Below are 25,241 nucleotides of genomic sequence, written 5' to 3' on the forward strand. Positions count from 1 at the left end.
CCTGTTACTAACATTACAAAAATCTAAAAGTCATTAACGCTGATAAATAATTTATGAAAATGATTCAACAGTTTTCACAGTACAATCTTCATATTCCTGTCTTTTTCAAACATAGTCATCAGTGCATTAGTTAGAAAGTTGAAGGGGTTGTCAAGATAAAATACAGTGCCTACCTCTTAACCCAAGTTAAGTACATTCTTATAATTTAAAAAGGCAATACTGTAAGCCATATGGTCACAAGCATACATAGCACAGAATGCAATGTACATGGTAATGTCTTTACCAACAATGTTAGGACTACAAGATCTTACTTGTTCCTTTTTTTTTTTTTTTTTTTTGGTTATCTTTTGGTTCTTATTCAGAATTTTTGCCTTACTTGTTAAAGTTTCTATAACCAACAATTTTCATCTAAAGTGATTTAAAATAAAAAAAGCTAGTGGTAGTATTTTGAATACAAAGTATTTGGTTCTTGAAATTGAGAAAGTCAAATGGAGAATCAACTAGTGTTTGAATTAAGTAGAAGGCACTGTATTTATTAAGTGGTAACACTTTAGCAAGAAACACAACAAAGCCCTTAAATGATCCAATGCAGAATGAGGTCTGCCTACTCAAAGTAGTGTTAAACTAAAATTTATAAGGGCAACTAAAGCTGCGAATTTGCAGTCTGCGATTAAGTAGCTATTTGGGAACTCAAGTTCTATCATTGTTCCAAGTAAGAAGTATGCACTGTATTTCATACCAGCTAAGGCCTTAAAGTATTTTTCTACAATAAAAGTGATGGATTAATCTCAAACTAATTTGTTTATATCCAGTTTATTTTAAATATGGAAATATCTACTTAGCAGCTCCTTTAAAAATGTTGTCAGTACAAAGGAAATTCAAAACAAAACAAAAAACCATGTCAGTTAGACCTCTAAAACTAAAAAAACCTAACAGAAAAATGTGTCCAGTTCCTTCTCATTTAAAGAGAGTGCATCAATTTTCTACCTTAATAGGAGGCACTGTTGGTGGAAGACCTTAGAATAGAATGAAGACACCAGAGTCCTCCAAGACATGCTTGTTTTTAAATGTAACATGCTTTTTAGATCAGTAAAACAGTATTATTCTAAAACACCTATAATATTCAAGTTATATAAAACAGGATTTCATTCCAAAAGCTGACAAGCTTTTCATTGAACAGGCCTGTGATATATTTGTTCATTTTGTACCATAAAATTCTGAAGGCATTGTCATAATTTATAAACCTCTTAGGTAAACATACATAATTTTCAATAGCAAAAGACTAGTGATAAAGATCCTCCATGCCAAAAGTACCAGCAAACATTGTCACCTTTGGCTATTATAAGTTATGAGACAAATTTTTAAAACAATAATTTTAACAATATTTTAAAACCTGCTATTTTTTGCCCCGTAGAGCATTTTTAGTTTAATAAATAAAGACTCACTACTAAGAACCCAGTTAGACAATAGGTCAACAGGATTCCCTACCAAAGTGATACCATAGATTAAATTTGTGACATTTTACATAGTTCATCACATCATTGGTTCAAACACAAGACCAAATTTAGTGTCACAATTCAAATTTCATTCTGAGAGTAATACACTGAAATTTTACCTAGGTCAAGGTCAAATTATACATAAAATTCTAAGTGCTGTAAAGATTTTATTAAAGTATCCCATTCTCACTTAAATTTCATGTTGAGAAGTCAAAACATAGCTAATATCTTAATCATGCTTTGACTTTAGTTTCCACCCCAGCTAAATCAAGAATAATTAAATGTTTTGGGGGAAATGAAGGAAAGTATTCCTTTGGTTAAGCGAACTTAGCCTTACAGCAGAATGTTAGATCAGTTCCATCCTATTGCATGTAAGGCTGTAATGACACTAGGCTTTTTATTTTCCCTTAGTGTTTCTCACAATTTCTACTGCCACCAGTAGCACTAAGAGTAGACTGCCCCCCTGGCATTTCAACTACCATGTTGTTAAAGACTGGTCATTGCAGGTCTAAATGAGAGGGTAGTAAAAGCGCTTGCTGCTGATCTAACTAGCACAACCAGCATTCCACCAACAGTAATGCTGCATTAAGAGTAACAGTGTGAAATTAAGAGAAAAGTTTAGTGCAGACATGGCTAAAGCGTAGTTTTATTAACGCTAAACCCTTGACTTCTGAATGTGAACTAAAAATTACAGTCTCTGCCTTCCTTCAGAGAAAGATGAGTAGCTTGCTAAATCTAAATTAACTTTAAGGAATAGCCTTATACCATGTAAACATCAATATATTTTTAGACACAAGAACAAAAGTCCTTACTCTTGACATTTAGAGTACTGTTACTTTTTTTTTTTTAGCCAAACTTTAAAAGCCCAGATTAATTTTCTTGTTTTAGAAAAGTCTTTGTGAAGAGATCACAGGGAAGAACAGTAGATCAGGTATCTCTCTCTCTCACACACACATACAGTCAAACACTTGTCCTGCCCTCCTCTCATCCCTTATATTCCTGCTCTTTTGGGCCCTGATCTTGCAAATATTTAAGCACCTGCTTAACTTTATGCACTGTGAGTAGTCACTGAAGTCAATGAGATTACTCGCAGTGTGTAAAGTTAAGTGAATGCTTTAATTCTTTGCAAGACTGGAACCTTATTGCAGTAGAAGGCCAAATGGCATCTTTTCTTCTGCTAAAAGAGAGTGATCCAAACATCTATTCGCCTCAGCTGCTTACAGCCAAGTCCTATATATGTGTTTTATGAGGAGACAATGAGTGCATCTGGTAATAGTCTGACCCCATTAGTGATAACCTAAAGTCATTGCCACCTATTCTTTTTTGATGGCATACGTGATAAAGGTTGATTGCCTGAGTCCATCTGCATCAGAGACCATGATCACATTGATAGTTGGCATACTTGTTGGCACTTCTGAGATACCCAACAAAATATGAGCAGAGACTTTATTACTATCCGCAAAAAAGTTATTGGGGGTACCTCAAGATATAAACTGCCTTATCCTACGGAGGTTGGCATAGCTCAACTTTTCAATTCTCTCACCCATCCTGCTGAAAGGACATTCATACTGAAAAAGTTCTAACAATGACATTACTTTATTGATGTGATAACTGGTAGTTCTTTTGTCTCTGGAGCCAAAAAAAGAACTTCAAGCCCCTCAGTGGTAATGAGTACACATGATTAGGACATCTTAAGTAGTGTGACAATCAATCCTATAATGACTAATGAAAGGATCTTAAAAGACAAGAAAAAGGTGAGTGGAGAGGTGCAGTTTTTGGTAACTATTAGGGCTGCACAATCCACACCTCTCTATATAAAAAAAACCATGAGAATTGGAAGGCATTTCAGATTGTTACATCCTTAAAAAAAGGATACTGTATATGTCAATGCATCTAGAGAAGAATTCCACAATTTTTAGTTATAGCCACCAATAGAAACACTCTTAGTGGATTACAGTCAATATTTAGATATAATCTATATTTCCCTTTTGTTGTGATCCATGTATTCTGGTTTACATGTAATTGGACCTGGTTCCTCACTCTTCACAGGGGCCAGGGCTAGAAGTATATAGAGCTTTCTACCTACATAGAAAAGGGAGGGAGTGCCTCATTACTTGAGAACAATCCCTACAGATGATTTTTGAATGACTCTGGGCAAAGCCATATATTCCTTTGGTTGGTCAGATGCCAGTACTGAAGGCATTGTGGGCAAAGAAAGCAAAGGTGGAGCACAGAGAAGGGGAAAAGATCCTGAGATGATTAGCACATCTAGGATAAAGAACATTTCAGGAGGAAATCAAATGGTAAAATAGAAGTATATCCCAAATTTGCAAACTGAGTGTCTGAAGTTCGGCACCTAAATCTATGTTCAGTCTCCTTAACAAAAGTGCATGATTTTTTCAAAGGATTGTGCGTCTGCCATTAACATGGTTGGATTTTTCAAAGGTGACATGTGAGGTGCACAGTCCCTTTTGAAAAAAAAAAAAAAAAAAAAAAATCAGGCCACTTCTATCAAAATGCCTATCTTCAGGCACCCAGCTTTGAAAATTTTGGTTAATATGACTAGGAGTGCATTTTGACAATGTCAACTAAGACAGCCTAAATGGCTTCCTTTCCTGTCCAGTCACCTCACCTGTACATTGGGCCAAAACACACATCCTTGATGTGTTTCACACACACTTTTTCTGTTCTTGTTCAGTCACAATAGCAAATGGCCTGTTAGCAACTGTTTTAGTACCATCCTTCCGAAGAAATTAGAAAAACAAGAAACAATGGGCCAAGCATTCTTTCCTTCTACTCTACATACTTAAGCTCCAAGATCCTCTGTTTTGTAGCATATTTTAATTTACAATTTCAAAGTGCTATATAAAAATGCATCATTCATTTTACATAAGAAAAATGTAATATGCATTTGGATTCATTCCTCCCTCTCCCCCCCAAATTTGAAAATCATTTACTATACAATTATACAATTTTGGAAAGATGCTATATTACTCATATTCAGAGATGTCATTTAAGAATGAAGACTCACATTCCAAGGGGTAATTAGAGGAATACAGTAAATATCACTAATACAAATAAATTCACAAGATTAAATATCTATCTGGTATATAATTATTGCTAAGTCTACCCTGCATTTTTTATTAGCTATGTATTGATAACTTACAATTTTTTGATTTTTAAGCCAACACAAAGGAAGACCTTATATAAAAATTTACACAAATTGACTATTGTTGTAACACTAGTAATCTATAACTTGAATGCATTCAGACCTGTAGCAGGCTGTTGCTGCTGAGAAAGTGTGGCAGCCATGGCAACGGCTGCTGCATTTGGTATGTTGCTGAAAGGGGTTGGTCCAGTAATAACACGTGGGGCACTCTGCCATTTCTTAGCTTCTGCTCGTCTTGCCACAAACACATCCATAGCATCTCCCAGAAAGGTTTTTCTATAGCCAAGGTATTGGTCTTTGAGCATCTGAAAGAGAAGGAGGGGGAAGTCATTTTAGTTCAGTACATCTGAGGTAAGCACTGAATAGTTTAGTCATGGGGCAAGTTAACAGTTAAATACATTTTAATATAATTAAAGAAACATTTTTCATATTAGTTTAGGGGTGTTAAACTCATGATTTGGAGAGGATTGAATTAATTTTCTGACTACATGTTACCACCAATCTGGAGCTAACCACAGATGTCAACTAAAAGACTTTCCACACAGATCGAGGCCAAATCCTCAACTGGTATAAATTCATATAGTTGCACTTGATTTACATCAGGGCAGGATTTGGTCCCAGGTAGAATATAATCTTTATGTAGTAACAAAACGTATTAAATATCTTATTTTGGCATTCAGTAACATCGAGTGGGAAAACATGCAGAACTTCAGAATTCTCTATTGCTGCCCTTTGCTTTCTTTGTTTTTTTCCCCTCTTCCCTATGTTTTTCCTTCTTTCTGTACTGAAGGAAATACAGCATCTCCCATTTCCCAGTCCTGTTGGGATTCACTCCCACCCCTACCCCATTTCATCTGCTCAAGCAATCAACAGAGCCTTGCACGGATACAAAAAGATGTATCCGCAATCCGCAAAAATGGTCTGCAGATATCTGCATCACATATCTACGGATTTGCTGGACTCTAAACAGCTCCATAGGTCAATTCGCAGCAGTGATGCAGGGCTGTGTCAAGCCCCCAACTGCCCCTTGCCCCCAGTCCCACTTTTCCCCAGACTTCCTGCCTTGCCACCCACTCTGCCCCACCATACCTCCTTCCCCACTCTGGGCAGGGAGGCTACAATTCTGGGGCCTTCTATGCAGTGCCGCCCTCCCCGTGGAGGACTCGGACACCCCTATGCCGCACCCTCTAATGCACGCAGCCATTGCCGCCTGCTTATTTAAAGAACAACCCCACCCTCAAAATGGTGCTTGGCTCACTCCCAATAGGGAGTTGTAGTTTACTTCCTCCCTTCAAGCAAGCTGGGGACAACAACTCCCAGAATGCCCAGCACGCTGTTGCGTGATTCAGAGAACTGAGCTACAGCCTGCAGGCTGGGTGACAGCCTCTCTGTTCGAGTTAGCATGTGCTGCAGAGCCCTGTGTGGATACAAAATTTGTATCTGCAGCCATGCTGTGATCTGAAAAAAAAAAACAGCCTGTGGGTATCTGCATCTTTGGATACAAAGAGGATATCCGCGGATTTGCAGGGCTCTAGTGATCAGCACTTAAGCTGCTGGTCTCTCCCTCAGGGACCAGAGAAGAATGGCTCCTGAGCAGACCAGCTTCTGCCCTTTTAAATCTTTTAGCTCCTCCTTTATCATGTGACATCCCTGCCAGCTTCCCAACTTGAGCACAAACCCTTGCCACCTGATTTCATTGCCATGGCATCATCTCCCTTGACAAAGGAGTTCTCCTGGGTATGAGGAGCTAGCCTATTGAGCAATTACATTTCAGTGAAGTATCAGAGGAGTAGCCGTGTTAGTCTGAATCTGTAAAAAGCAAGAGAGGGTCCTGTGGCACCTTTTTGAGACTAACAGAAGTATTGGGAGCATAAGCTTTCGTGGGTAAGAACCTCACTTCTTCAGATGCAAGTGAAGAAGTGAGGTTCTTACCCACGAAAGCTTATGCTCCCAATACTTCCGTTAGTCTCAAAGGTGCCACAGGACCCTCTGTTGCTTATTTCAATGAAGAGCACTTCCGCACAATGACTATTTTGTTATGCTTTTACCACCAACCTCTGGAATCTCAACCCAACATTCAGGCAAGCAGATCACAGAGTAGGTAAAAGGCTGCACACTCAAAATGAAATTTACAGCCTGGCACACGAGTTCAAAAGTTGTACAGACATAGCCCCAATCACAACAAGGATATGTGAAATTTGAGGAATTTACACAATGTGAGAATTGTCTTACTACAGACTTCTCTACGGATCTAAAAAAATCTTTTTGTGGGTAAGAATGAGAATAGGCCATATTGCATACTTTTTGTGTGTGTGGAGAGGCTGTACTAGAGCCCTCCTTAAAGAAGCCATTGAATCTCAATCAGCAATGAACCCAGAATGCTGTTCTCAACATAACACCCAAGGGCTATTTTGCAAAATTACTTTATAACTGGAAAGCGGTATCTTCCCCTGATTCTGCTCATATTCAAATGACTAACTCATTTTTTGCTTGAATTGTCAAACAAAAAAAATAAATAAAAACACACACTCATTAGGCAAACAGCAAGTATAGAAAACGTCAGCCCCAAAAATTTCAGAAAGTTACGAGCAATTGAAAAGACAGTGGAATAAAGGGAAAATATTATGTAACCTTAAATACAGTGGTCACAGCTTCTGCCACTTTTATAATAATAGTTTAAGCCAGCCTATCGCACTGTTTGAACATCCTATGTTCCAGCTCTCACATCACAGAATGAACTTTTATTTAGCAACATCACTTTAAAAAGCTTAAATGAATAGTTTAAATCAACTCTGTTTAAAAACAGAAAGGATAAGTGTTATAAAAATGTTGACATGAATAATGGCTTGCAGCATTTTTGGTTATGAAATACATATGAAAATATTATTCTTGAAGTATAACCTACCTTTACATTTTCATGTATTGATTGAAGTTGTGCAGCTAGAGCTACAAATGTTTGATAAATTTTCTGCATAGCCATAGACAAATCTGTAAAACATGTATATCAGCAAATAAATTCATAGTCTTACTGCAATATTGAGACAAAATAATTAATTTATACTGCAACAAGGGTAAAACAACCAGCTCTATGATGTAACTTGCTGCAAACCTATGAAGAAAAAACAAAAAAAAAGCACTATATTTCCTGTAAAACAAATGGAGCTGTGTGGGAATAAAGTAATATTTTCTATTTAAAGAGGAGTCTGGACTTGTTAATAAGTGAACGGACGACAGAATTTCGGAATGATATTCACAAAATTTTGCCTATTTCTCCTCTTACTTGAATTTCACCTGGCCAAATTTTAACTCTATTGGACCAGTATGTCTTGCCAATACTAATAAAAGATCCATCAAAAGGAGCCAAATTTTCTTGTATTTGTGAATGCTTATTTAAAACTCAAAATTTCATGACTGAATATTCAAAGTTCACTAAAAAGTTAACTGTCCATGATGTAGCCACAGAGGAGGCCCTCAATTCTGCATGTAGTTCCAAGACATGACTAGATACAACCACTGGACCAAAGTTAATCTAGCTCTGTTCACAGGGGCACTCTTCTCAGTCAGCCAAAAAGTCAAATAAGTAGGATAGCTGTGTTTTTGCATAACATTTCAGATGCAGGTCTCTTCCGGAACAAAACTGAAATGCTTTCAGTGTATCCACTTGGTGCAAGTCCCAAGATAGAATTGAAGTGTGAATTCAGGCCCCAGGCTTCCTGTCAAGTTGTCTGAGCTGGTGCTTAAGTTCCTAAAACTTACTGTATTGGGTGACTTCAACATCCATATGAACAATGATTTCTGAAAGTTAACTAAGGAATCCTGATACTTTACTCTTTAACTAACTAATACGCATTTCACACACACACACACACACACACACACACACACACACACACACACACGATTTCTGTAAAAACATTAAAAAATTGAACTTTTTACCTTGTGGAGTTATATGTGAATTGTTTGCTTGAGTGGCAAGATGATTTTCGAGTTCTTCAATTTGCTGTCTGTAGTGCTGCAGCTGTACTTCAAACTGTTCAACCAAGATCCTGAAGTAGCTAGAATAGAAGAATCAGATCACACTTGTTGAATTTCCCTCCTTTGCAACTTCATTTTTACTATTTAGGTCTACACCAATTGCAGGACTTATCAAAATCATTTTAAGCAGTTCTCAGTATTCCAGTAAACCTATTTTATATTACTCTTCTTCCAATGCTAGAGAAAATGTGTTTCCTTTGCCTGAAGGTGATGTATGAATCTGTTAAGATTGATTTTTTTACTGTTTCATTTGTTCAGTAAAACATGCAGTAAATGCAATAAGGCATAGAACAAAATGTTAAAACAGTTTACCATAAAAGAGAAAGGGAGACAACATTTAAAGGGAGACAACGAGTACTAAATGAAGATGGTTTCCTCTCCACTGCTGGCCAATGTAGGGGATAGGATGCCATGTTTCAATCCTCTGATGCTGGGTCAATTTGTGATTTTAATTATTTAATGTGTTATGTTTGTATAGGTATACTTAAATATAGTTATCAGATGCCTCTATCAAAGGAGCAATAGATTACACATTGCAACGTACAAATCTATTTATAAGACAGACAGTAATGCATTTTTGATGGTTAAAACAGCTTTCTGTTAGATACAGTAACTTACTCTGCTGGGGCTGAATTTTCATGTTGAAGACCAGGAGGAGTTTTCTGTGTTCTTAATGCTATTTCTGCATTCTTCAGCTCCTAAATAAGCAAATGAAATGAATAAAAAAAAGGACCACATGCTATAGTTCTATAAGAAAGATGAATTCTGAAGAAAAAAAAAATCTAACGCTACTACTTCTTCACAGAGGGCTCATTCCTTGGATGTGTTTTTGGCATGCAGTGTTTAATGTTAAACCTTCAGGCATGGATGCATAAATCTGGAAAATATCTCATTTAGAAAACCTGGAATGTCAGGGACTAGGGTTGCCAAAGACACATATTTTAAGATGGGCAGGCCTTTAACACAACACACAGCAATGCTGAAGAGGGAACAATTGGTTTAGTTTTCCTGAAAGGGGATTCAGTTTTCAAAAGTTTAGGAAATGCTGTACTATACTATCACAACTAAACTTTAATTTCCACTTCATCTAAAATAATTTTTTTTTTTTTTCTAGACTTCAATAGGGAAGATTAGAGGAATGGGAGGAAATAGCACTCCTAAAAGGAAGAAACAAGGGAACAGATTACCCAATTGTCTATTTTTTAAAAGAGCATAGCCAATAGTTTACAATTTTTTTATTTTTAACATTTCCACTAAAGCCTTCCTTACGGCCTTCCCAGAGTATTATAATCACAGGATACACACTTCCGTGATTTGACTGTAGTACCTTCTAATAACTGAAGTAATAAGAATTTCTCGTTATCTAGTTCTGTACTTGTTTATTCTTAGCTGTTTTGACTAGTCAACATCTGAAAACACATCCCTGTGGAAGCAGAAGAAAAAAAATGGTCTTCACTGTGTTCTTCTATGGGAAAATACCACTGAACTTCTAGAAACCACTATTATTTTATTAGTTGAAGAAAGTACTTTATTACAAGACATAGGACTAGCATCATTTTCACTTTAGAGTACAAATCACATGTAGACTGGTTTCATAAGAACGGCCACATTGCATCAGACCACTGGTCCATCTAGCCCAGTATCCAGTCTTCAAACAGTGGCCAACAGATGCTCAAGAGGGAATGAACAAGGCAGGACAATTAAAGAATGATCCATCCCACCATCCAGTCCCCGCTTCTGGAACTTAGAGGCTTAAGGACATCAGGGTATGGGGGTTGAGTGACAGACCTGCGGGTGGCTATATTACAACAGAAAAACTTCAAAAACAGACTCAACGAGAGACTGCTGAGCTAGAATTGATATGCAAACTAGACACAATCAACTCTGGTTTGAATAAGGACTGGGAATGGCTGAGCCATTACAAACATTGAATCTATCTCCCCTTGTAAGTATTCTCACACTTCTTATCAAACTGTCTGTACTGGGCTAGCTTGATTATCACTTCAAAAGTTTTTTTTTTTTTCTCTTAATTAATTGGCCTCTCAGAGTTGGTAAGACAACTCCCACCTGTTTATGCTCTCTGTATGTGTGTATATATATCTCCTCAATATATGTTCCATTCTATATGCATCCGAAGAAGTGGGCTGTAGTCCACGAATGCTTATGCTCTAATAAATTTGTTAGTCTCTAAGGTGCCACAAGTACTCCTGTTCTTCTTTTTGCGGATACAGACTAACACGGCTGCTACTCTGAAACCTGACCATCTTGGCTAATAGTCATTGATGGACCTATCCTACAGGAACTTATCCTAATTCTTTTTTGAACACAGTTATACTTTTAGCCTTTAAACATCCTATGGCAGTGGTCCCCAACGCAGTGCCCGCAGGTGCCATGGCGCCTGCTGGGACATCTGTGCACGCCGGCGTACTGGCCGGCGAACAAGCATCCGCCGAAATGCCGCCGACAAGCAGCCTCATCCAGAGCTATTGCCACCGAAAATTGGCAGCGACGCCTCTGGATGACGCTGCTTGTTGGTGGCGACGCCTATTGACGTTGCTGCTTCTCGGCAGCATTTTGGCGGATGCTCGTCCGCCGGCCACAGTCCGTGGTAGCTCGTCGTCTGGCGTCCGCCAGACTAAAAAGGTTGGGGACCACTGTCCTATGGCAACAAGTTTCCCAGGTTGACTGTGCATTGTGTGAAGAAGTATTTTCCTTTTGTTTTAAAACTGTCGCCTATTAATTTCATTGGGTGACCCCAGGTTCTTCTTGTGTTATGTGAAGGGGTAACTAACACTTCGCTATTCACTTTCTCCACACCTTTCACAATTTTATAGACTATTAGATTCCCCCCCGCCCCTCCCCCCATGATCATCTCTTTTCCAAGATGGACAGTCCCAGTCTTTTTAATCTCTCATATGGAAGCAGTTCCATATCCCTACTCATTTTTGTTGCCGTTCTCTGTACTTTTTCCAATTCTAAACTATCTTTTTTGAGATGAGGCAACTAGAACTGGTATGGGTGTATCGTGGATTTATATAGTGGCATTTATGATATTTTCTGTCTTATTATCTGTCCCTTTCCTAATGGTTCCTAACATTGTTTGCTTTTTCGACTGCTGCTGCACATTGAGCAGATGTTTTCAAAGAACTATCCACAATAACTCCAACATATCTTTCTTGAGTGGTAATAGCCAATTTAGATCCCATCATTTCATATGTGCAGTTGCGATTTTTTCCCCAATGTACATTACTTTGCATTTATCCACACTGAATTTCATCTGCCATTTTGTTGCTCCATCACCCGGTTTTGTGAAATCCCTTGGCAAGTCTTTACAGTCTGCTTTGAACTTAATTATCTGGAGTAATTTTGTATCATCTGCAGATTTTGCCGCCTCGTTGTTTACCCCTTTTTTTCAAATAATTTATGAATATATTGAACAGCATCTGTCTCAGTACAGATCCTGGGGGGATGACTCTGCTATTAACTTCTCTCCAGTTTGAAAACTGATAATTTATTCCTATCCTTTGTTTCCTGTCTTTTAACCACTTATTGATCCATAAGACAATCTTCCCTCTGATCCCATGACAGCTTACTTTACTTAAGAGCCTTTTGTGAGGGACCTTGTTAAAAGCTTCCTGAAAGTTCTAGTAAATATATCCTGTGCATCATCCTTGTCCACATAGATTCATAGACTCTACGACTGGAAGGGACCTCGAGAGGTCATCAAGTCCAGTCCCCTGCCCTCATGGCAGGACCAAATACTGTCTAGACCATCCCTGATAGACATTTATCTAACCTACTCTTAAATATCTCCAGAGATGGAGATTCCACAACCTCCCTAGGCAGTTTATTCCAATGTTTAACCACCCTGACAGTTAGGAACTTTTTCCTAATGTCCAACCTAAACCTCCCTTGCTGCAGTTTAAGCCCATTGCTTCTTGTTCTATCCTTAGAGGCTAAGAGGAACAAGTTTTCTCCCACCTCCTTATGACACCCTTTTAGATACCTGAAAACTGCTATCATGTCCCCCCTCAGTTTGGAAAAGAGAAGACTGAACAAACCCAATTATTTCAGCCTTCCTTCATAGGTCATGTTCTCAAGACCTTTAATAATTCTTGTTGCTCTTCTCTGGACCCTCTCCAATTTCTCCATATCTTTCTTGAAGTGCGGTGCCCAGAACTGGACATAATACTCCAGCTGAGGCCTAAACAGCGCAGAGTAGAGCAGAAGAATGACTTTTCGTGTCTTGCTCACAACACACCTGTTAATGCATCCCAGAATCACATTTGCTTTTTTTGCAACAGCATCACACTGTTGACTCATATTTAGCTTGTGATCCACTAGAACCCCTAGATCCCTTTCTGCCATACTCCTTCCTAGACAGTCTCTTCCCATTCTGTATGTGTGAAACTGATTGTTCCTTCCTAAATATTTGCTGACACCCTCAAAAATCTTTAATAGATTGGCCAGGCATCATTTCCCTTTACAAAAGGCATACGGACTCCTCCACAACATACTGTGTTCATCTATGCAACTGATAATTCTGTTATAGTTTCAACCAATTTGCCAGATACAGGCCAATAAGCCTAATTTCTGTAACAGCCAGCATTTCCTCTGGTGACTTTTTTTAAATTGACACTACATTAGCTATCCTACAGTCATCTGGTACAGAGGCTGATTTAAGTGATCGGTTACATACCACAGTGAGTAGTAGCAAAGCAAGCAAAATCCTTAAGAGTGTAGTCGAAAATAAAGTGCTATAGGTCCTTTAACTCTGAATTTAAGAAAGTGCTAGAAGTGTTTACCTTGTCACAGTCCTCCCCAGGTGAAGACTTAGACTGACAAGCATCCCACTTAAAGTTAGCTACATACCAAGTGTACGTTGTATAGAACCATGTCCAATTGCCAGACAAAGTGAAAACTATCTAAACCCTTGCGTTTGTTTATTTCATTGTTTTCTTACAACCTAGAACCTTCAGTGACTGAAAAAAATAGATACTAGTAAGCTGGGATTGAACAGACCACAAACTAGCCTGACAGCAAGGAAGTTATTTCTAGCTCTCACAACTGCTAATAAACAGGAGATAAGGTATTCCTGTGTCATTCCAGATTGATTTGAAAAGGCCACATTTAATAAAGTCTAATGTTTACAGTGATAATTAGATTTTATGAAATGTCAAACATGAAAGAAAATGCAGATTCAATTCATTTTGTTTGCTTCCACTTAGGATAATCAAAGCATGATCTCTAATCCGCTTCTATACTAAGAGAGACTGCCCTGCAGAAATATTTCCCAAGCGAGCAATATAAGAAGGTGACAAAATAAACTAGATCCAGACTTAAGTGCCATGCTTTTAATAAAGAAAATTCAATTTTTACTGCTGCTTTACTGACTCCGTAATTAATATCCCTACATCTGACTAGACAAGTGATTACAGGATTTCTATTTTAAGTGTTCTTCTCTTGGGAATCTCAGGGTACACTTCTACCCCGATATAACGCAGTCCTCGGGAGCCAAAAAAATCTCACTGTGTTATAGGTCAGACCGCGTTACATCAGGGTAGGGAGAGGAATTGCTTTTACCGCTCCCCGCCCCAGCTTCTTCCCCCACCCCCAGGCTTGCCACGCCAATCAGCTGCACCTTGAAGTCTATAAACCACAATCTGAGGACTTCAATAGCTCAGACATAGGTTGGGGCTTGATACAGGAGTGGGTGGGTGAGATTCTGTGCCCTGTGTTGTGCAGGAGGTCAGACTAGAGATTATAATGGTCCCTTCTGACCTGAAAGTCTATGATTCTATTTTCTGGTCAATATACAAATAATTTGAGCTTCTAATATTAGAGTGATTGACAGCACTGAATGCCTCTTACCTTATGTGAGATCATATGCTTACTGATTTGAGCTAATAAAACTATACTTGTTTGTTAACATACCTGGGCAGTTTCCATTTTCAATTTGTCAATATTAAGAGTGTTTCTCTGTAGTCCACTAGCAGCCACTGACAAAAGCTGTTTCAAAGCTTTAATATCCTCCTGTACTTTAAGCATTGCTTTGGAAGACATTCTACTAATTTCTTCCTGCACTTGTTTTTGTTCTTTCACAAATTTCCTGAAAAAAGTTGGAAGTAGAAGTTTAATTTGTTACATTTAAAGCACACAAATGTTCTACCTCTTGAGTATTGTTTTAATAAAAATAAAATTAAGCTTGATGAAATCCAAAACCACCAATACTGAGTGATAATTTCAGTGTTTGCCTCTTTTATAGAACTACAGTATACTATAATTTCACCATCCCCCCCAACATTCTAAAACTGGAACTTCAACAGAAGATATTTAGAGGGGTTATCTTGTACCTTCAAAAGATAAGCAGTGTATCCTCACTATCTAAAACAATTTTTAAAAGTGTGATTAAACCACTTGTTACTTTAAAGCATGACAACATAATTATTTGGTTACCCCAACTAGTATAAGGAAAATACTTACTGGAGATTTTCTACATCTTGACAGATTAGTAGAGGTAGATTTTCATCCTTCAGTGCTTTACTATCTCTGCCAAAACATAACATATGCATTCATAGACACACAGTACTGCTAAACAATTTTACCCCATTACTAAACAGCCAAAGAGCTGTAAATATTCATTCTGCTTTTCAAGTTTGTATCTAATTTATGAATGCTATAGTAAGTAATAATAATTTGAATTTCCTTTTATAAAACCAGTTGTGAAGAACTGCACCAACTTACTTAATTCTTCACTGAGATAAGATGGGTGAAGTAATATCTGATTAGACCAATTTCAGTATTTTGCGAGAGTTTAATTTTACAGATGAGTATGATGAGATTTTCCAAAAACCACGTAATGAGTCTGCAAGAGAGTCAGGAACAGAGAGACCATAGGAGTCCTATCTCTCTGTTCTGAACTCCAGCTACTAAATACCACCTTCTACATGAAGCTAAACTAAGCAAATTTAAGGTTACATATGCCTCTAGACAGGGACTATGCCCCCTCTGCATCTGGAAAGCATCTAGCACACTTTTGGTGCTATTACAAACTAATTAGTAATAACCAGAAACACTGGATCTGTATTTTGTGGTTTATGGGACAGTGACCCCCTCTCCACCTATTTGAGTCCTACAAAATTTCATCAGAACAGTCAACTCCCATAACGAATTTAACAGTGATAATTGCATCTTCACAGTATATAGGCATTTTTAAAGGCCAAAGAACAAAATAGGAGAAACATTTTAAAGCTTCACTATTTTCTAAGAACCTATAGAATGTAAAGAGGAATACTAAACATACTTACTCTGGTCTTGTTCCTGTTTTATCACCTAGAAGGTACAGATAATTTTATATAAGAATTGATACCTTGAACAACTGTCAAGCAAAATAAGCCTTAAGAAGTTTTTCGGGGAAGGACTGATGACGATCACTCACCTCAGTGCATGTTGGCTCAGAGCATTAGGTCAGCCCCGTTGGAAGAAAACTTAATTGACTCTTCCCCTCCTCCTTCATTACAGGTTTCTATTCCCCGCCCCCCGGCACTTACAGTATCTTATTTAGACAGCATCACTGTGGTGCATGGCACTTTACAGACAAGGATCTCCTGAACAGGAACGATGGTTCGGCAGAGAGGGCACTACCCTGAGACTCTGGAAACTATGGTCCAATGCTTTGCTTCACCAGAGACCTCCTATGTGACCATAGGCGAGTCACTTTAAACTCATTAATAATTCTGAGGCACTCAGATATTATGGTAATAGGTAATTATATGGCTCTCAAGTGATAGGCCTCCTCCACATCTCCCACTGTACCAGTACACTCCTCTAGCAAAGTCTTCTTTCACAAAACATGCAATACATACCCTCCACCAGGGTCACAGAGCAATATTTCAACAATATAAAACTTCTGCTGGCTCAAGTCAGATTCACAAAGGTGGATTTTATATGGTTTCTAACCTGCTATTCTACTATTTCAGCCTTTGGAATAGCTACCCATAACAACTGCTCTTAACTACCCTCTCCCCCCAAAAAACAAGAGATTACTCAACTATAATGTGAACACTGAAGAAAATGCATCATCTTTGCTTTAAGATTCTGGGAATAACTAGTTTAGCTAGTGTCTGACACGGGAAATGGAAGACCAAACCCCCTTAATGTATGCTCATATCAACACCATAAACCTTACTTACTAATTGGCAAAAAGTGTACTGTAACCACTAATGTACTTTTTTGTAATTGCTTTTGATATAATATTTTATTAAGGAATTATTTAAAAAGTATATTACTGTAAAGTATTAGGAAGACAATAAGATTACAGACTATTTTAATCAACTTTGAAGGAGAATTACATAAACCTCAAATGATTAGAAATGCTTCCATGACTTTTAAAATTCATTGTAATGAAAGAAAGTTGCTTTCAAACAGGTTCTTTGCATTTGTAACACACTTATAGTCTAGCGCTATTTCCCCCGCACTCCCAAGTGGTCAGAGTAGATGTGGACATGTGCGAGCCTGATACAGCCTTTGAGGCAACAGACCTGTAGAGATTCATACTTTAAGACTCAAACAACAAGGAGTCTGGTGGCACCTTAAAGACTAACAGATTTATTTGGGCATAAGCTTTCGTGAGTAAAAACCTCACTTCTTCGGATGCATAGAGTGAAAGTTACAGATGCAGGCATTATATACTGACACATGGAGAGCAGGGAGTTACTTCACAAGTGGAGAACCAGTGTTGACAGGGCCAATTCAATCAGGGTGGATGTAGTCCACTCCCAATAATAGATGAGGAGGTGTCAATTCCAGGAGAGGAAAAGCTGCTTCTGTAGTGAGCCAGCCACTCCCAGTCCCTATTCAAGCCCAGATTAATGGTGTTGAATTTGCAAATGAATTTTAGTTCTGCTGTTTGTCTTTGAAGTCTGTTTCTGAAGGTTTTTTGTTCAATAATAGTGACTTTTAAATCTGTAATAGAATGACCAGGGAGATTGAAGTGTTCACTTACTGGCTTGTGTATGTTACCATTCCTGATGTCCGATTTGTGTCCATTTACTCTTTTGCGGAGGGACTGTCCGGTTTTTGTTTTTGTAGATACAGACTAACACGGCTACCCCCTGATACTTTAAGACTCAGAGATCCCAAGTTTGATCCTTGCTGCCAGCAATCCACCCAGAGGCATTGCATTGCATTACACCAAGTTTGCAAGCAAAATATTGTTGCACTGTATTTATGTAGAAGAATCTACAAGTTAAAATAGTTGAAAACTTAGTCAAATTGCCACAGCAAGAGAAGTGCAAAGAGTAAATTACTATTTTTCTTTTAGAGAGACAAGGTGGGTGAGGTAATATATTTTATTGGACCAACTTCTGTTGGTGAGAGAGAGATAGAGAGGCTTTTGAGACACACAGAGCTCTTCTTCAGGTCTGGGAAGGTACTCCCAGCATCACCGCAAAATGCAAGGTGGAAGGGATTGTTTACCATAAGTAGTTAGCACATATTATAAGGGACTATTCAAGGTACCATGGCCTGTTAACACCTCTGCAGTTATAGAATAAAGAGAGGAGGTTAGGTGGTTCAGATCGTAGTAATAAGCCATAAATCTAGTGTTTCTGTTCAACCTGTGATTTTTAGTATCTAGCAGCACTTCCTCAGGCTTCCTAATTTCCCCGAGGGTGCCTGACCCCCCGTTCCGCCCCAAGATCCAACCCCCACTCCACCCCTTCCCTTAAGGCCCCACCCTACCCCTTCCCGCCCCCCTTCCCTGAGCATGCCCTTGCTCCACCTCTTTCCCCCCCCAGCGCCTCCTGCACACCTCTGAACAGCTGATTGTGGTGGACAGGAGACATTGGGGGGAGGAGCTGATTGGCGGGGCCCGACAGTGGGCACTGAGTACCCACTATTTTTTTCTGTGGGTTCTCCAGCCCCAAGCTCCCACCGAATCAGTGCCTATGTCTAGCAGAGTAATGAATTTAAGCCCTCCAGCTCATCTTTTGAACGGTTCCTTACAACATGTACTAACTACATATACTAAACAATCTGTACCACCATGCAGTTTGCTGTGATGCTGGGAGTACCTTTCCCAGACCTCAAGAAGAGCTCTGTCTCTCTCACCAATAGAAGTTGGTGCAATAAAACATACTACCTCACTCACCATGTCTCTTGAATGTCCTGAGACCAAAATGGCAACAACTACATTGCATAATTTCTTTTTTAACTTTATCAATCTTAAAACAACCCTTGATTATTAAAGACATTTTTAAAATACTTTGTTTTTACGGTGTCCATTAAGAGTTAGAAAAGCCAAGCCATCAATGCCTCCTCACTTACATCTTTCAATTAAGTGCTTTCAAACAGAATTTTTATAGTAAGTATTTTGCAAGATTTCATAAAAATTACAGAAAAACAATATTGCATCAACAACTTACTCTTTTTATCTGAAGAGCTACTAAAATCTATGCCACCAAGGCCTTCATTAACAGTAGTTGAAGGAGCAGAAGTCGTCCCCAGAGTCAAACTCAGAGCATTCTGTCCGAGTCCTACAAATAACCCAAAAAGTATTTCAGTAACACATAATTTAGTGTTTTAGCTTCAATATATTGTGATTAGATTTATGTATGTCATCTTGTTTTCAGGATTTGTTTAGCTATATTTGGGTCAAGAAGTTCAAGAAAATAATGTAAAGAGAAGAAGAAAAACAATTTATTCTATGAACTAAATGTTCTAAATATCTAATTTTAACATCTTTACCTGCCTCATCACTTGCACCATCACTGCATATTGTGTCATGTTACCTCACTCAGGATTAATACATTATTTTTCAACAGTACTTCCACACAGTGAAAGGAATGCGCAATATCCACTTAATTGCATTTTATATGCAAGATTGCATTGAATGCAATGCAAAGCAGCCAGCATTGAAAATTTGAGCCATTAGTCTTTCCTATGGCCAGTGGCCAACAGACAGCAATTGACCAGAGTTTACAAAAAGATCTTGTTAGTTTCACAGAGGCCGTCCCCAGCACTCTGAGAAGCAGTGAACAACATTCTCATAAACATCACTTAGCAGCTAGCCATTTCCTACAGCTGACGATTATTTTGGGGGAAGTGTGAACAGGAGGGTGACAGTGGGAATCTCTCATCCCCGTTTCTAGAAGTTTTTAGGGAAAGTAATGATTTGAGGCATTTCTCCAAGTAGCTAGGAAAGGGTATGAAAAGATCTCACCTTCCCACATCAGCCAAAGGAAGAAAGTAAAGCTCTCCATTCCATACAGCAACTACACTAAGTATTTCAGAATAGAGAAAATGAATTCCTGTATTTTTACAACCCCTGCACACTGGAGGCTCAAGCCTGACTAAGGTCACAGGGCACTACTGCAATATAATAAAAAGAGGAAAAATACCATATTTATTAGACACCTAAGGCCAATATGAAAGATTGGAGTGCTCCTCACTCCACCCCACACTGGATCCAGGAACAGCACCCTCCCTTTTAACAGCAGAGGATAGAGGGGTATATATTACATTTTTCTCCAAGCTGTTGTCCCTGGACATCGGAGCTGGAGGGAGTCCCGATCTAACAAAAGGGATTTAAAGTTACACTACTGTAGCTCAAAGGTTTTCTAAATTCACTCACAAAAATCACTGCTAAAACAAGGGACCAGTGACTATTTTATACTAAGAGTTCTCAAAGCATTTCATAGTGCAAACCACATTATTAATGAAGAGATTATTTTATAGAACACCTCCCCTTCCATTTATGATCATGTAACACCCCTATGGCAGCTATGGTAACTACTTCATGGAATACTCCTGAGGGAATTCTGTGCCAAAAAATTAAGAATTCTGCACATATTTTAATTTAACTCTGCACATTGTCAATAAATAAATGTGGAGGCTCCACCATAGCAGTAGGGAGCACAAGCCACTGACTGCACAGAGGTGGGAGATAATCCTGCCCTCCCACTCACCCTCTGCCTGGAACATGCACTTGGTGGTAAAGCTGCACCCAATCCTGACACACTGCAAGGATCAGGCCTGCCCCAGAAACACCCTGGGGCCCTGCCCTCCGTGCCAAGCACACTAGATGTAGGCAGGCAGGCTTATCCCAGTCGGATCCAAGTATGGAGGGGCTTAGTGTGAGGAGATCAAGGTGTTTGATAATAGGGTTCTGTGTGGGGCAATCTGGGTGTGGGTGGCTTGATGGGGGGGGGGTCTGGGTGCAGGGGCGGATCTGGATGAACTGGGGTGCAGACACAATGGGACTCTGCAGGGGAGTCCAGGTGAAGGTGGTTGGGGCTCAGCAGGGCGGGGGTCTGGGTGTGAAGTGCTCAGCAGGGGCGTCCAGGTGCTGGCTTGGTGGGATTCAGTGGAGCAGGGATTTGAGTGCAGGGGGCTAGTCAGGGTCACCCAGGTGCAGATGGGGTGGGGGTTCAAGTGCGGAGAGTGGTCTCAGTGCAGAGGTGGAGTCCAGCTGCAGGGAAGTGGGGCTTCGCAAGGGGGTCTGGGTGCAGGGGGGCTCTGGATGGAAAGAGTGAGGCTTGTTAGGGTGTAGTTTCGGGGGGGGGGAAATCAGTGAGGGGGTTCTGGGTGCAGGTGGTGAGGTGATCTGGGTATGAGGTGGGTCCAGATGCACGGGGGTTGGTCAGACGTGGGAGCCGTCCCCCATCCTCCCCCCCCCCAGCTGAGGAGCGATGGGGGAAGCAAGTGGGGGAATTATGCAGAGATTCCTGCAGTCAATGAGTTTTCTCGGGGTGGGTCTGACCCAGCTCCGGCTGCTCCTTGCAGAGGAAGAGAAAGTTCTGTCCTCCCCAGCCCAGCCGGGACGAGCAGCTTAGCCTGGCACAGGGTAGGAGCCACTGGCTGGAGCACCCACAGCCCTCCAGTGATTTACCTCTCTGCTGGCTGCTCCGGGCATCCAAAACAATACACCTGCACTGCTGGGGAGTGGCGCATGACCACTCTTGTGGCTTCCCTTTGCTTCCCCATCAGAAAGTCATTTCTCTGTGGGGAAGCAAAGAAATCTGTGGGAGACATGAATTCTGCACACGTGCATTGTTGCAGAATTCCCCCAGGAGTAATGGAAGAATACTTACATTCTTGCAGAAAGCTGCTAAAGTTAAATTAATTTAAGGTGGAAGAAGTAGAATATTTAGATGGTAATTGTATTGTCTGGTATTTTATGACTTGCTAAAACCAATAACATTCAGGGAAAATGCAAAAGTTTCAGAGGGAATTATTTAAATTTTACAGTAACCACATGGTGTTACTTGTGTTTCAGCATTTTGAAATAGAAGTGGGAAAAGAATAAAACTATTTTCACCTGTTGCTGCTGTGGTTGCATTCTGGAAGAGTGTACCTCCCAAACCAGCTAAGGCTCCTCCCAGTGAAAGGCCTGTGGATGCACTTGTAGTTGGGGCAGTTGTCCCACCCAAATTTAATGTAAAGCCAGTAGAACCTGAAATTAAAAGAAAGAATGAAACCATCCTTAATACATGGACTGTACAGTCTGCAGACAGCCTAAAATAATTGCTCACAGGTGTGAACTGCCTCATTCATCATAAAGGAGAGTTAACACTGAATGAAATCTGCAGCAATAAACTACATTTAATATCATCACTAGGGCCCTACCAATTTCACAGACATGTCACAGACCGTGAAATCAGCCCTTCCCCATGAAATCTGATCTCCCCTGATGCTGGGAGCCTGGAGCTCCTAGCTGCTAGTCCAGCCACGCTTGGGGGGGGGCAGGAGTTGTCCTTCCCCTGCATGGCTGCTACCAGAATCGGCACAGAAATGAGGGTGGTACACCCTCACTTCTGCGCTGCAGCAGCCCAGGCGCTGTGCTCTGGGCTTCCATTCTCCCTCTTCCCTCCCCACAGCTCCTGCCGCAGCTCTGAGCACCGAGCTCTTGGTTTCCTCCCCCAGTATCTCCTGCCATGCTGGGGGCTTCTGCTCCTGGCAGCTGCAGCCGGAGCAGCCTGGGCTCGGAGCCTCCCCCTGGTCCAGTCAGGAATTGGGGCAGCCCCGCAGTCAAGGCTCTGAGCTTCTGCTCCCAGTCGCCCCAGCCAGGAATCAGGAATTCTGCCCCTCCTCCCCCTACCCCCGCGGCTTCTGCCACAGCTCCGAGCTTCCTCCCGCAGCAACGCTGGCCGGGGCTGGGAGCTTCCGCGCCTACTGGCTGCAGCTGAGATAGCCCATGCTTGGGGCTTCCACCCTGCCCCTGCCAGGGCAGCCCGGGCTCAAGGCTTCTGCACTCTCCACCCCACTCCAGCCAGGGCTTGGGGCTTCTACCCTCCTCAGCAGATGCAGCACCCCTGCTGCTCCAGCCCAGTCTCAGGGCAGCCTGGACTCAGGGCTTCGGCCCCCCAGCCATGGTTTGAGGTACCACCCTGGGGCTTCTTCTGGGGCTGAGCACCCATTTTTCCAGGGGGCCCCTGCCTTAATCGGTCACTGGCCTGTACTAGCAGCTAGGAGTCCCTGGCTCGGGCATTCCTAGCAGTATGGGGGAAGATCCTACCCACCTCCACCTCCCGGAACCTCCTCTAACTGCAGGAAGCTCTGAGGCTGCTGCCTAGTCAGCACAGAAGAGAGGGTGGCAATCTTGGGACTGCCACCCCACCCCCCTGCCGCTGCCCCAACAACTATGCAATCCCCCCATAATCCCATTTTGGGTCGGGACCCCCACTGTTACAACACTGTAAAATTCCAGATGTAAACATCTGAAACTGTCCAATTTACAAACCCGCTGGCTGTGAAATGGACTGTGAATTTGGTAGGGCCCTAATCATCACCAACAGGGGGCAACTGTACTGACTGTAATATTCATTTAAAAATGTAATTCAATCAAAACGTCCTTTATTCAAGTTTATCTGAAGCTACCAAAAATTTTTAAGAATTTCCACTGGAATGCTGCAGAATCTGACAATTTAGGTACTGGTTGCTGCAAATTAAGTGGAATTTTGGTCTTAGTTTTGCATGTAGGTGAACATGACTAGATCCAGCTGAACATCAAAGTATCTCACATAGTAGAGGCTAAAAACAACAGCTAATTGTGACTTTAAAGCTTCTACTTCAATGGATAATTTGAGTTTTTGGAGCAGGCAGAGAATAAGAGGCGGAATATTGTGGCATCTTGACAAACGAGAATGTGGGAAAGTGTGGTCAACAGCTTTGGTGTATACACATAGTTAGCTGATGTAGCTGGCTTTTCAATGAACACTTGATTATGGAAAATATGGTTGTGTAAACTGCATATATGGAGCAGGTGCCAACTGCATATTAGTATGTTAAGCACGGGACATCTTACCAGAGGTACATATTCTCCATCATGCTTTAACAGTACCAAAACCATTGGTCTCATTGACAGTAGACATTAACCATTTTCAACATTATGATGCCCTTTCTACACTTGGGAGATCATTTTTTAAAACGATTTCCCACCACTGCCAACACAATTGAGCTCCACTGGTATTGGCAACATTAGAAACTCTGGTGTAGATGAGACATCACCTATAACTACCAGATGATGTGGTGCTTAAAAGAAACTCTGAGCATTTAATCAATATTGGGCTTAAAACAACGATAATACTCGCTGACCCATCTATGCTAGGATTCTTAACAAACACCAGTGACGCTCAACCAGTCACTTTAATCTGAAACACAGAATTTGTCCCATGTAAAAGGCAGGCAATGACAATACGAATTGTAAGGATGCTCATCTATTTCAGACTGCTTGTAAAGTACTTTGATATTCCTGAATGCAAAATGCAGCACGGAGTGCAAAATAGTATTTCCTTACCTGCTGCAGGAGTTGATGTAAGAGCAGAAGAAAGTGAGAGGCCACCTGCTGAGGTAGAAGTAATAGGCAAAGCAAATGGTGTGGCCGATCCTGCAGGTTTGTTGAACCCTAAACTAAAACCTGTGGTAGAGGCTGATGTAGCGGCAGGAGCTCCTACAACAATGAACATCATTCTTAAGACATTTTGTTGAGGCACAAATGCTCAAGTTAACATTTTTGTCACCAGGTGTCATGCATTCTAAACACCAAAATTTTAAAGTAAACTTATCATCCTCAAAATGAATTTTACCAATTAAATGCCATGACAAAGACCTTGAAGGAATCCCACATTTTGGTTTGGTTCCTTTCTATACAAGGAAGGCAATAAGATTATGTATAAAAGCTTATCACAGCATTTCCTCTCTTCAAATAGGAAGGTCCACAGATCTTACAATGGGCCTTGTTTATTTGTATCTGTACAGTCAAAACTGAGACCTGTCAGTCATTGGCAGAGGGATAATCCCCTTCTGCTGAAGAGGGAACTAGCTGACAACTGTCAGATGTAATGAAAATTGTGTCCTTCTCATTTAAATTGAGAGTTAAACGTTATTCATTTATCTCTTGAGTAGTGATCCTTCTATTAAATCAGGATGGTTTGGATCTGTGGTCATTACTACTTGAAGAAAGGAAGTTTTACTGTTCTTCATAAAAGGAAGGTCCTCAGAATCCCACAATGGTAATCCATCAGCGTGTAGCTATGAAGAGA

At 40.4% G+C, this 25,241-nt stretch overlaps 1 protein-coding gene across 1 annotated transcript in view; it reads right to left on the reverse strand.

Annotated features, from left to right (window-relative positions):
• Positions 1–25,241, reverse strand: part of NUP58 (nucleoporin 58) — a 55,013-nt gene that overhangs the window by 20,879 nt on the left and 8,893 nt on the right. Inside the window, exons 4-13 of the mRNA XM_034758735.1 lie at positions 24,497–24,649; positions 22,019–22,153; positions 19,125–19,235; positions 16,008–16,032; positions 15,184–15,249; positions 14,635–14,809; positions 9,319–9,398; positions 8,602–8,720; positions 7,571–7,653; positions 4,769–4,970 (exon numbers count right to left, since the gene is read on the reverse strand). Coding sequence (XP_034614626.1) covers positions 4,769–4,970; positions 7,571–7,653; positions 8,602–8,720; positions 9,319–9,398; positions 14,635–14,809; positions 15,184–15,249; positions 16,008–16,032; positions 19,125–19,235; positions 22,019–22,153; positions 24,497–24,649 — 1,149 coding nt within the window. The remainder of the gene's footprint in view (positions 1–4,768; positions 4,971–7,570; positions 7,654–8,601; positions 8,721–9,318; positions 9,399–14,634; positions 14,810–15,183; positions 15,250–16,007; positions 16,033–19,124; positions 19,236–22,018; positions 22,154–24,496; positions 24,650–25,241) is intronic.

This window comes from Trachemys scripta, chromosome 1, assembly GCF_013100865.1.
Source record: "Trachemys scripta elegans isolate TJP31775 chromosome 1, CAS_Tse_1.0, whole genome shotgun sequence".
NCBI classification, from domain to species: Eukaryota; Metazoa; Chordata; order Testudines; family Emydidae; genus Trachemys; species Trachemys scripta.